At 37.3% G+C, this 13,691-nt stretch overlaps 2 protein-coding genes across 6 annotated transcripts in view; both read right to left on the bottom strand.

The window, feature by feature from the left end:
- Nucleotides 1–1,546: 1,546 nt before the first annotated feature.
- On the bottom strand, nt 1,547–10,725 carry LOC107655407 (chloride channel CLIC-like protein 1). Of its 5 annotated transcripts, none has more exons than XM_016442884.1 (11): nt 10,244–10,723; nt 9,219–9,397; nt 5,589–5,708; nt 4,925–5,035; nt 4,607–4,831; nt 4,340–4,480; nt 4,099–4,198; nt 3,739–3,836; nt 3,325–3,471; nt 2,689–3,249; nt 1,547–1,668 (listed from the first exon to the last, which is right to left on the bottom strand). In XM_016442884.1, the coding sequence occupies exons 1-11, from the start codon at nt 10,287–10,289 to the stop codon at nt 1,582–1,584; spliced, it is 1,815 nt and encodes a 604-aa protein (XP_016298370.1). In that variant the 5' UTR covers nt 10,290–10,723; the 3' UTR covers nt 1,547–1,581. The 5 variants fall into 5 exon arrangements, with proteins under 5 accessions (XP_016298370.1, XP_016298371.1, XP_016298373.1 ...); XM_016442885.1 differs by lacking the exon at nt 10,244–10,723 and adding an exon at nt 9,774–9,811; XM_016442887.1 differs by lacking the exon at nt 10,244–10,723 and adding an exon at nt 9,667–9,752.
- Nucleotides 10,726–10,851: 126 nt separating this feature from the next.
- The window catches only part of LOC107655405 (WD repeat-containing protein 47-like), a 15,166-nt gene continuing 12,326 nt past the window's right edge, over nt 10,852–13,691 (bottom strand). Inside the window, exons 11-14 of the mRNA XM_016442883.1 lie at nt 13,473–13,643; nt 13,261–13,392; nt 12,143–12,361; nt 10,852–11,164 (exon numbers count right to left, since the gene is read on the bottom strand). Coding sequence (XP_016298369.1) covers nt 11,022–11,164; nt 12,143–12,361; nt 13,261–13,392; nt 13,473–13,643 — 665 coding nt within the window. The 3' untranslated portion in view covers nt 10,852–11,021. The remainder of the gene's footprint in view (nt 11,165–12,142; nt 12,362–13,260; nt 13,393–13,472; nt 13,644–13,691) is intronic.

Consider the following 13,691-nt stretch of genomic DNA (forward strand, 5'->3'; position numbering starts at 1 on the left):
AAAACTGCAGAATGTCAGACCTTTCAGTTCGTTGGACTTAGATGGCTGAGTGATGTGTGGTCTCTTAGGCCATTTATCTGGAGCTTGCAAAAGGAAAGATGGCCCGTTACTCCACCTGCTGGGTATAGTAAGCTCTAGAAATGTTTTGCCTCGTGTCAAGTCGTCAGCTGGGTTATTAAGTGAGTCGACATAACGCCATGATCGCTGATCTGTCAGTTCCTGTATTTCTGATACACGAGTGCCGACAAATACCTTGAACCGGCATGACTCCGACTGTAGCCATTCTAGGACAGTTGTAGAGTCTGTCCATAGTGTGGTCTGTTGCAAGTAGGATGACAATTCTGCCTGGATTAATTTTGCCAGCTGTGCTCTGGCCAGTGCCGCGCACAACGCTAACCGTGGCATGGTCTGTTGACGTTTAGGGGCCACTTTCGACCTGGCCATAATGAATGAGACATTGGTGAGGCCCTCATGAGTTGTAGAAAGGTATGCTACCGCTCCATAAACCCTTTCTGACGCATCACAGAAAACATGGAGGTGATGCTCAAATCCGGGATTATCCATTGCTTCGGGAACATAGCAATGCGGGATTGAAACTGTGCTGAGATGTGGTAATTCACTCTCCCAGACATTCTAAGACTCACGCAGATCTGCAGGGAGGTCTGGGTCATCCCAGTCTCTTTTCTTTGACCATAGCTGCTGTATGAGAATCTTGGCTCTGGTGGTATAAGGCGTAATGAAACCCAAAGGGTCATACTGACTCACTAGTATCTTGTAAACTGTAAGCATTGTCAGTGCTGAATGCTCGATAGGTCGGTATCTGTAACCCAGTGTGTCTGTTCCACAATTCCAGCAGAGTCTTAATGTGGGTTCTTGAAGGTCACACCGATTGTGTTTCAGCCACAGCTCCATGTCCCGGGACCTAGAATCAGATGATAAAGTGAGCCACTACTGATGACTGGTTGCTCGTCCACTGCCTAATTTCAAATCCACCATCCGCCATTATTGCCCGCAAGTCATCCACTCTAGTCTTGGCTGCTGCAGCAGTAGGTAGACTCTCCAGACAGTTATCAACATAGAAACTGGATTCGACAGTCTGGATGAGGTCAGAAGTTCTGCATGGGTGTTCTTTGATGTGCTTTTGTAGTGCATAAATAGCACAGTAGGGACTACTGGTTGTCCCGAACGGCAGCACCTGCCATTCATATACTTGCGGTGGAATCTCTCGTTGCAAATCCCACCAAAGGAATCTCAGTAAGGGTCTGTCTTCGGGTAACAGGCGAACCTGGTGAAACATACCCTTGATGTCTCCACTGATTGCAACACTGTGCTGTCGAAATCGCAGTAGGACCCCAAGGAGGGATGGTCCCATTGTATTTGTATTTAATACTCCCTTTTTATTTTAAAATATAATAGAAACTTATGTGCACCCCTGTTTATAACATCTAAATGATACTTCGGTAGATTTACTTACAAATTAGAATAAACCCAAAGAAAAAGTAGCAAATATATTTACATTTCATAAGAAAAAAATCTGTTTTCCCAACATTTAATTAAAAAGGTGAATGACACAAAAAGAGTTCAGAGACAATTTTTTTGCAGTGTTTCTTGAACTGGAGTTTTAAAGCTTGAATAAACTTCTTTGACAGCAAGATCTGCTGATAGCCCCTGCACAAACAAAACAGAAATTTCTGGTCAAAATGATGCAAGAAAAACAGACACATACATATACATATACATATATACACAATAGTAGGGTATAAGCAAAGCATTTAGTAGTGAGATATGGTGTATTATGTATTTGACATGTTTATTTATGAAATTGCTTCAGGTTTGATGGGATATACAGTACAAGCACAATGTAATGAATACTGGCACTATTGACAACATACACAAATATAAACAAATTAACATAGATGCAACAGAATCACAGACAATTTAATATAACATCAACCATCATATAATTGTAGCTGTAATGACAGACAAACAATGTTCAGCTTGCAAACCGTAACCTGCAGCTTCAGGTCATTTTGAGCAGCCAATTTCCTTTTAGTGCACATAAAGTGCTGCAATGTTTGAATTAAAGGAACAGAAAAAATATATTTTATAAAAATGCAACAAATTTAAAAGCATCACAGGAATAAATTACATTTTAAAATATATTCAAATAGAAAAGTTATTTTAAATTGTAATAATATTTACATTTACATTTAGCAGACGCTTTTATCCAAAGCGACTTTCAAATGAGGACAATGGAAGCAATCAAAATCAATAAAAGAGCAATGATATGCAAGTGCAATAACAAGTCTCAGTTAGCTTAATGCCGCACACGTAGCAAGGTTTTTTAAAATCATATAATAAATAAAAAGAAAACAGATAGAATACAAAAAGATGATAGAAGCTAGTGTTAGTTTTTTTTAAAGAAAACAAGCAGTTAGTAAACAAATAGAGTGCAAGCTTAAAAGGGGCAAGTTTTTTTTTATAAAGAATAGAATTAGAATAGAGTACTAGAGTTAGAGGGTCAAAATTTTAATTTCACAATATTACTCTTTTTACTGTATTTTTTATCAAACAAAAGCAGCCTTGATGAGCCTAAGAGACTTAATTCAGAGACTTAATTGTGTTTGTTTATTTATTAATTCGGGTGAATTATGTAAATGATGGATCGAAAAATTAATCGATACTTACCTCATTCCCTTGATTAGCTCCAACTGTTTGAGCCAAAGGCACATTGGTTTCAGGCTCACTTCTGTCTGCACTCCGTGTGTCTTTCTGTTCTTTTTTGTCCACAGTAGATGCCGTTTTCTCTTTTTCCTCAGCTTTCACTTCAGGCTCTGCATTTTCCTTTGTACCAGGATCCACCTCCTCTGTCCGCTGCTGAAAATCAGTCTCATCATCACTGGACATGTTACCTGTAGCACGCACAGTCTCTACTCTCTGAGTCTCTCTGGGAATGCCAGAAAATTCCTGTCGGAGTTCCATGCTTCTGTCCTCCTGTCTGTTTTGTGGGGCAAGAGCATCTCCTGCCCTGATGCCCTGGTCACCTGCTTGGTCTACTCTGTTTCTATTGTCCTGGTGCACCTGCAGTGGCTGTGGAGTGTCACCCCCTTCCCAAGCTTCCTCATGCTCCCTTAGTTGAGGAGCTTGGCGCTGTCCTACAGCAGGAGACGGCGGGTCCCGTCGCCCACCGAGCCGAGGAAAGTTAACTGCTTGATGTATAGCTGCTTGAGCACCTCCATACATGAACATCTGAGAGGAGCAAAGATGCCTTAGATGATAACAAATAAATGATCCTACAGTATGTTTGCTGTTCACAGCTCTTACAATGATGGCGAGTGCAATGATGAGCAGCACAGGTAACTGGAGAGTGACTGGTAGATCCTTCAGCAGGGCTCTGAGGAACTCACTGATTCCCTGTCCAATTTGCTTCAAGGGGTCCGTGATGAAACTGGTTATGGTGACCGTGATAGCCTACAATAAAACCCCACAAATCTATTATTAATGCATTTCATCTCTGGTTACAACTCTCATAACAACATTTGGAACAAAGATTTTATTGGAAGTGTTATTATTTAGTCCAGGGTGGACGTATCTGTTTTTTTAATTTATCTAAATGGATCATCATACCGTTTTTGCCTTTAGGTTCAGATTATTTTACACTGAACATTTTCACAACAACATAATTATCAGTCGACCTCTAGTCTCTTATCACGTTTCTGTCGTTAGAAAGATACAAACCTTTGTTGGAGGCACAAGCAAAATGGGGTTCACCACAAGGACCTCGTAATACTTTTTGCAAGGATCATCTTGAAGAGTCCATGTCCGTCTGTACCACTCTAAATAAACAAAGAGTTACACCAGTTCATCTCAAAATCATTATTTACTCACTGTCATGTCATTTCAAATCTGTAGGCTTTTCAGTGGAACTCAAAAGCAGAATTTTGAAAAATCGTACTTCTATAATACTTTTGGAGCTTAAAAGTATCTGTGAAGATTCAAGTTTCACATCATACAGGTTTGGAATGACATACAGGTGAATAAATAATCAAATTATTCAAGCTTTTGGAGAACAACTTCTTATAACATTAATCACCTTACCTGATAAACTGTCCTTCCAGTCCAGTTGTTTCAGCCCAGTGCATTTGCCATTGAAGCTCTCCACCTCCACAATGTTCTTCTTGTGTTCTGCAAAGGAAACCTAGCCATGGAGAAATATTTAAACCAATTTAACTCTTCATTGTACAATACAGTAAACACACCTTTCAACTCTTCATTGTTATCTATTCAGTACTGCTTTAGCTAAACAGTCTTGGACAGTCAACAGCACAAGAATAATTACCATATAAAGATGGAACCAGTTCCAGATCAAGCTAATAAAAAAGCACACAGCAAACATTCTTCTGAACTGGACAAACCAGCAGACCACAGACCAGAGCTCAGTGCTGATTATGGCTACGACAATCAGAACAATCAAAGAAACCTGTAGAACAAAAAACAGCACATATTGCATTTATTATTTCTGAGATTGCTGCAAAACACCAGTCTTTCGAAAATAATTTTAATGCAATTATTTAAATTATCTTGGAATGCTTTTACAAGAACTGACCTTCAGAGCGGTATCAGCATCTACATAAAATGTATCTTCGAAACGCCACTTCCAGGCTTCGTGGTCGTGGAGTTTGAATCTGAGCAGAATTTGACTGAGAGCCTCATCCATGGCTCCAGTGGTCCAGTCGTTCTCTTCATTCAAAAGCTTCTGGATCTCCATCAGCGACTGCTTGGACAGCTTCACCTCAGCGTCATAATGCATGGATGTCTGTCCATCATCAGGCTAAAGATTAAAAAAAGGAAAAGTTGTAAAACTGTAACCAATGTAGATTCATGTTGAATCAGTTCCCTGGAGAAAACACAGTCAGTCACATACCAGGCCAAGTTTTGAAGTTTCTTTAAGGAGCCTGGAAAGGAATCGCTTGAATACTGGAAGACACACTGGATTTATAGAGGTGGTGGTCTCCTTCTTTTTCTGTTCATCAAACTAAAAACACAGCAAGAAATAATAATATATTTTCAGTCATTCAAAGTGCTGAATGGTACAATACTACATTTACATTAGTCATTTAGCAGACGCTTTTATCCAATCCGACTTACAAATGAAGACAATAGAAGCAATCAAAACCAACAAAAGGGCAATAATATGTAAGTGCTGTGACAAGTCTCGGTAAGCCTAATACAGTACATGTAGCAAGGTTTTTGTTTTTTTTATAATAAATAAAATGAATTGCTAGTATTAGAGGGTCTTTTTTTATGAAAATAAAATAAGTCAAAAGAATAGAAAAAGAATAGAGAGTGCTAGAGGTAGAGGGTCAAATGAAGATGGAAGAGATGTGTCTTTAGCCGTTTCTTGAAGATGGCTAAGGACTCGGATTGAGTTGGGCAGGTCATTCCACCAGGAGGGAACAGTTAATGTTTACTAGTCTTCAGTACTTAAAAAATACCATGGTAATTTCATTGTACCATGTCCAAAAACATGGCATTACCATTTTGTTAGTGAAGCCTACTAAACAAAGGTATATTTCCATATTTCTCACCTCTTTTTGCAAAATCCCAAGTTTAATGGTGCAGTCAAACACATCAGGACACTGTTGCACTTCACAGGAGTCTGAGCTGAATTCCCTCCTCTTGGTTGGCACATTTGGGTAACTGGCAGACTGTTAAAAAACAACAACAACAACAAAAGTTATAATGTGAGGTAGATTTGTGTTCCCTGCAAAAATGACAGTGCTTACAGGAGCTTATGTGATAAAAAGACGAATCACACTTTGAGTTAAGTGAGTTCAGTGAGTGAGCTGTTGACTCACTAACTGTGAATCAAACTGTCAGAAAGAAATGGTTTAACTGAGATAAAGGGATAGTTCACCCAAAAATGAAAATTATCCCATAATTTACTCACCCTCAAGCCATCCTCGGTGCATACGAGTATGACTTTTTTTCTTTCAGATGAATCCAATCGGAGTTATATAAAAAATGACCTGGCTCTTTCAAGCTTTATAATGGCAGTGAGTGGGTGTTTCTTGTCAATAGTCTCCACACGGCACCGGGGGGTGAATAAAGGCCTCCAGAAGCAAATCAATGTGTTTTGTGCCAGAGGATTTTGATATAAGCCAAGAGACGACTGGTTTTCCTTTGCTAAAGTAAGGGAACTTTGCTTCCTTTGCTCCTGTAAACAAAAGTCGGTTCTCGCGAGATTAGCATATTCTCACCAGACCTTACCGCCGGAATGAACGTGTGTGCGACAGTTAGCGGAAACTAGAGATTATGTTTATAAAGTTTTAAATATGGATATTTTTCTTACAAAAACGTGATTTGCTTCAGGAGGCCTTGTTTAACCCTCAGAGCCGTGTGGAGTACATTTTATGATGGATGCACTTTATTGGACTTCTTTTGGACTATTGACAAGAAACACCCACTCACTGCCATTATAAAGCTTGGAAGAGCCAGCTCTTTTTTTTATATATAACTGATTGGATTCGTCTGAAAGAAGAAAGTCATATACACCTAGGATGTAGGTGATGTAGGTTGAAGGCGAGTAAATTATGGGGTAATTTTCATTTTTGGGTGAACTATACCTTTAAGGTGCAATCACATAAACTATTGTTCTGCAAATCCCGGCATTTCAATAGGAATCCAGGTGATTTGGAATTTCACGTTTCCACAAGCAGATTTCGCAACGGGTTCAGGTAGATCATGTGAATACGTTGCGCTGACCAACAGAAAGTGACTTTGTAAGCTGTTCTTCATACACTGCTATACTATTAACAATAGACAATCGACCTTTTTTGCCCCCAAAATGTCTCTATGAGACCGCGCCTTTAAACTGAGTTTTTAAATGAGTTGTCACTCAAGAACCTCTAATACCGATTAGCGAAAAAAATTAGTAGATTTGTGAACCAGTACATTTTAATAGATTCTGAACCACTTCAACAGATTCATTAAATAAATAAATTAATTAAAAATTAAACACACAGGATTTAACGGTCTCATGAACGCGCAGTGAGCAAAGCAGACCACAGGAGTTATGCTAAATAATGGACCCTTTTCACAAGACTGTGATGACGCGTTTAACGGTCATCAGCATCGTAAATCCTCGAACGTTTTTTTTTTTTTAAATGTACGTACATTTATAACACTATTCTTTGTATTATATCACCTTTGCATCAAATTACAAAAAAAACAGTTAACGCTAATGCGAGGGTGTTTCTAATGCAGCGTCTATGGGAGGGACGGTAAATTTGACAACGTTCTCTCTTCTGACAACCGTTATCAGTCTCTCTCAATTTTTTTCCTTTTATTGAAAGTCATGAAAACACTATCGTGGAGTTTTTCTTTTGCTATTTGAGCAAATGGGAATGCAAAAAATATATTTGTGGTAATCTCCCATTAACTGCTATTCAAGTTAACCCAACTATGACAACTTCCACTACTGAGAAACCCGGAAATGTGAAAAAGATCCATTAAAGGGGTCATATGATGCGATTTCAAGTTTTCCTTTTTCTTTCAAGTGTTACAAGCTCTTGGTGCATAAAGAAGATCTGTAAAGTTGCAAAGACTAACGTCTCAAATCCAAAGATATATTCTTTATAAAAGTTAAGAGTCAGCCACACCTACCTAAAACGGCTCGTTCTAACACGCCCCCACATGTCTACATCACGATGTGGGAAGATTTGCATAACGCCGCCAAAATGTTCACGCAAAGAAAGAAGGTGTAACTTTTATTCTCGCTGTAGTATTGTTGTTGCTGCCGCCATGTCGTGGAGACACTGTGTTTCGTTGTGAAAGCGAAACTACTTTGTTTGGCCTTCCAAAAGAGGACGATATCTGCTTCGTCATGCCTGGAGCTGAACCGTTCTGGTCGCTGAGGAAATACATCAACTTTGCGCTGTGGATCGCCGGATCGGCTTTCACTGTGGACGAAGCGGAGTCCAGCCCGGGGTCGTCACATGTGGTTGCCTCAAGCCCGCCGGCCGCTCCTTCATCGAATCTGTCGGCTGCGCCGTTCTCAAGCTCACCGGCCTCCTCTCACTCTAGGCCGCCGCCGTGTGTGACGCTGTTTCGTTGTGAAAGCGAAACTACTTTGTTTGGGCTTCCAAAAGAGGACACGACTAGAAATCAGTGGTTAAGTTGTATTTACAACACTGTTCCAGAACACTTCAACACAAATATTCAGATGTGTGCAGCACATTTTATGGAGGACTGTTTCCTGGGAGAGTAGACTACAATGCCGGCTGTTCTGACTCACAGACTGTAAGTACGTTTTTTATATTTAAAGAATTTGCCACTGACTATTCAAACGCGAGTTTTGGGCAGTGTAGAGTAGTGCTTGTTGTTTGTCATTTCTCCGATCACAAATGCAGACATGGTTTTATGTTTACGCGGCGCGATGCAACGCAACGCGTAAAAAGACAGTATAAGTCATTATAATCTGTAATTATGTCCCCACTGGATGCAACAAATGCCTCGTTTATAATGTTTTTGTGTCGCCACCCCGGCCGGGACAGGGCATCATCACAATATGGTAGGGGCGTAACATTTCTGTCACACACTTGAGGTATTCGGCCAATCACAACGCACTGGATAGCTGGCCAATCAGAGCACACCTCGCTTTTCAGACCGATGAGCTTTGTAAAAATCGACACGTTTCAGAAAGGCGGGGCATAGAGGAGAAACAATAATGTACAGTATGTGGAAAATAATGTGTTTTTTTAACCTTAAACCGCATAAACACATTTCATTACACCAAATATACAAAATAATATTATTTTTAGTAACATCATATGACCCCTTTAAAATAAATTTCGGTTTGGGTTTGGACGAGCACGAGAAGGACTTTTGATCTGAAAATGAAAGTAGGAGTAATAGTGGCTTTCACTTTTGGAGGAACTATTCCTTTCAATTTCATATAAAACATAGATTATGTATTATATGAAATGTAATTTTATACGGTTTATTTTATATGTGCACTTGGATGGGTTAAGTGCAGAGCACAAATTCCGAGTATGGGTCACCATACTCGGCCACACGTCACTTTAAAATTATTTACAATGCAAAGTTTGAATGGAGTCTGTTTTTCACGCAAAACAATGAATTTAAATGTCCTGCAACCAGCTGTAATATAGGATATAACTGTCTGGTTTAATAAAAGCATTTTTCTTTTCTTTTACCTCTGTGGGTTTTCTCATGCGCTTTGTCGTCGGGTCGTAGTTGAGCATGTCATATGGATCAATCCATGCATCATCCTCATCCTGGTGGATATTTGCATTTGCAATAACAAACAGACTACAAAAAACGAGCAAACTCCAGAAACCAAACGACGAACAGCTCGGCACCTTCATAATCTCCACTGGAACAGACAACAATGAGAAAACTCAGATTTACTGGTAAAACTGCTGATCGATTATTATAATAGTGTAAGTTAAATAAAGTTAAGATTCAGCTTTCTTGGACACTGTTTATTATATGTTTACCATCTGTCTAGCCTACATTACTTTAAAATGTACTAAATGCATATATCGGCTGCATAAAAGTTACACACTGACGGCTAAATAATGACAAAATAGATCAACTAAAAAAAAAAAAAACAATCGAACAAGGTACCAAACATTTCCTTACATGCTGGAAGAACGGAAGACAGCTGTCATATACTTCCACATAGAAAAACACACCTAGAATATAACCGTAATTGTTCAAAACCTCAAATACGGATTCTATGTATTGACATCTATGTGTAGTCATATGTGAAGAAGTTTCTTCGTTGGTTTAACTCCATAACTTCGTGTGGCACTCATCGCCCCCAAGCGGACAGTGTTATTATCTACAATTCAACCTTGACTACTGAAACAAATGAATAGCAAAACAAAAATTATATATATATATATATAGAGAGAGAGAGAGATAAAGCGTATCATGATTGTATATGCATTCACATATATATATATATATATACATATACACACACATTTATGAAATATAAACAATAAAATAATAATGAAAACATTGTTGTAATTTTGATCAATGGTACATTTATGTACAGAACATTATAGTGATCATCTCATTACAGATTAGTTTTAGAATGAAAATGTAAAAAAAAAACGTAATGTAGAAGAATCAGTGAGCCATTCATCAGGCTAAATCTTATAGTTTCAAAACTGTGTTTATTTCCATGTTCAAATAAATTACTAATACATACTTTGTACATCAGGTGATTGAGAGAGTCCTCTAACTGTCCTCTGCATCAATACAAAACGGTGCTGAATTTATGTGCAAATGTGATGCATATTATGCATATAAATATATGCATTAGGAAAATGACAATCCAAAATAAAAGCATTCCTAAAAATGCATGAAACTGTTTCCACAACACTGAGGAGGACGACGTTCACAAAACATTTATCCTCAGTATTTACAGAGTGTTGGTTCATTTACAGTTATTTAAATGAAGACATGAATATTCATGCTGCATAAACAGTTGCTGAATGTGTGAAGTCCATAGTGCTATGTGCTATACAATGATCTAATGCCTTGAGTTAGCATTTAAACCTATACAAAAGCTCCTATTTACAAGACATTCAGTTTAATAAGTGTAACTACAGAGAACATCACCTCAAGGCACAGTTCAGCTCACATTTTCAAGACTGTTTCGTTCAATTGAAATAGCAAAATACAGAAGCAATGCTACGCGTGGCATTGTTTGTAAGTTAAGAAACCTCATTAGTTTGTTCGTTTTTTTTTCTGAATTGCAATACATTTGACAATAAAGCTGTTTCTTCCAGTAGACATGCGATTCCAGATGTAGACATGACTAGAATGAACAGTCGGTTCTTTTGTTTTCTCGTGAGTGTACTGGAGTAAAGTTACAAAGAAATACAAACAGACATACACTGACACACACTGTCACTCTGATCTGTCCTTCTCAATCTGAGTGCAGGTTGTTTTTCTGTGCTCTTCCACATGGCTTCTGCTGTGGGTTAAGGCTGATACGCCCACAGTGTGACCGTCTTATCGGCTGAGGAGGACAGGAAGGACAGGTCTCTGGTGTGCCACCGGCACTGGATCACTTTATCAGCGTGTTCAGCGACCACAGTGACCGGCAGCGATTTGGTGAGATCCCCTGGAGATAAACAGGGGAGTTTAACGCGCATAAAATGGCATTTGCAAATTTTACTTCCAGAATGTGACATAAAAAGTATAGTGAGATTTATATTATTATTATTATTTATATATTATTATTATTATTATTATTATTATACTAACTGTTATTACTATGACTACTACGACTGCTACTACTATTATTATTATTATTAATATTATTATAAATCCCACTGTACTAAAATAAATAAAAAAATTGATTGTTGTTCAATAATATACAATTATATAATTATATAAAATAATAATATATATGTAATTGTTTTTAATATTACAATTAATAATAATAATAATAATAATACAATTAAAAAATGTAAACAAAAAATATGAAATGGCATTCATAAGCCAGGCATTATTTCTGTAATGTGACAAAGGAACAGTGGGATTTAATTTGATAATAATAATAATTATTATTATTAAAAGAGCTCACATTATTTATTTATTTAATTGTTTTTTAATTTTAATATAGTTATTATTATTATTATTATCATTATTATTGTTATTAACAATATTAAAACCATTTCATTAAAAAATAAGCATTATAAGCATTATAATTTTAACACTATCAATTATTAATACATATACAATAATAATTATTTTATTATTATTATTATAAAATAATAATAAAATTCAACGTTAATTCAGTGAAAAGAACTGACTTTCATTTTTTAAATTGTGTAATAATAATTAATAATCAAATATAATAATATTAATTAATAATAATAGTAATAATTAAAAAGTCCAAAACCAATTTACTGAAAAAAGCTGATATGAAATGGCATTCACAAGCTATATTACATCTATAATGTGACAATTACTGTAATTTTGAGTGAAAATATTATTTTTATTAATGCTTGATTAGATCAGTGGACTTATGACAGGTGGTTGGAGAGAGGGCTGACAAATAAGAAATAATGATGACATTATTTGTGGCGTGACCTACCTTGAAGGTCAGCGATCATGACTTTGTTGTCGTAGGAGCCGGTGAGCAGGTAGTGAGCAGCAGGAGAGAAGCGCACAGAACGCACGTCGCTGGTGTGCGGCCGATACGCCTGGACGCTTCGACCTCCTCTGATGTCATAAAGCATGCAGCGACAGTCCTCCAATCCGGTGGCCATGAGTCGCCCACTGGGATCCACTGCCACCGAGGCCACAGCACTTCCTGTCACATGACACAATAATCTACAGTATATGAACCATACCTCTGCGCAAAGACAGATTCAATAACAAAATACATGGACGGCATTCGATTATTATTGTTACTGTTGTTATATTGCATTTATTTATTTGCATTGGTCTTTGTCACGTATATTGGTATACAATATTGTATTTATTAGTTCTAATACTAATCATTGTTAGTATTATTATAATCATAGTATTTTATTATTAGTAATAATGGTTGCTATTATTATCACCATATAATATAGTTATATTAATATAATAATAATAATAATAAATATTATAATTATTGCTGTTGTTGTTAGATGTTGTTATTTTATTTATTATCATATAAACAAAAATTGTTATATTATTATTTTATAGATTTTTTTGCATTGTCACTGAATTGGTTTTGAACTTTAATATTCTGTAAAACTAAGATTAATAGTATTCTGATTATTATTTTGTTATCATTATTATTTTTTACATTGGTTTTTGTAACTGAACTGGTTTTTAAGTTTAATATCGTTTAATAATTCTAAAATTAATATGAATACAATTATAATTATTATTCTTGTAGTCAATATTGTAATATTTTTTATCAAATACTGTATTATTATTATTATTAAACAGTATTACATTTCAAAATTAATTAAGTGAAAAGAACTGACATTATTTATTTATCTGTTTTATTTGCATCAGTTCTTTTCAATGAATCGGTCAAAATAATTTACAAAATGGTCTGAATTATTTATTGACAAATCACTCTGAATATGGTTTGAACAATCTCTAGAATTTTTTATCCCATAAAATCACAAACAGCTAGGAAGGTCAAAAAAACAAACATGGGAACCGTGATGTCCTAAATAAAGCCTTGTAAAGGAGCAGAGAGGAAACACACACCTGTTCCATGCTGGGCCGTCCCAACCACCTTCACACAGCTGGGCACACGCAGGTCCCAAAACCTCACTGTCTTATCCTGAGAGCCGGAGGCGATCATCCACCCGCCCCACGTGTACAGAGACAGGATGTGTCCTGCAACGGCATGTCAGATCATACAACACAACATGACATCCTGTTCATACATGAAGAGGATGGTGTGTGTGTGTGTGTACCTGTGTGTCCACTGAGCGCGTGCAGCCCCTGTCCTCTCTGGCAGTCAGTGGTGTAGATGTTACAGTCTCCAGCCCCAGCACTGATCAGGATGGCCCCTCCGCTCTCAGGACCCTCCATAAACGCCAGGTCTCTGATGGTGCCATCATGCATGCTGAACTCTAGATCTGGACCTGCAGTCCACACACACACACACACACACACACACACACACACACACA

Source organism: Sinocyclocheilus anshuiensis, unplaced genomic scaffold (genome assembly GCF_001515605.1).
Source record: "Sinocyclocheilus anshuiensis isolate Anshui unplaced genomic scaffold, SAMN03320099.WGS_v1.1 scaffold880, whole genome shotgun sequence".
In the NCBI taxonomy this organism is placed as follows: domain Eukaryota; kingdom Metazoa; phylum Chordata; class Actinopteri; order Cypriniformes; family Cyprinidae; genus Sinocyclocheilus; species Sinocyclocheilus anshuiensis.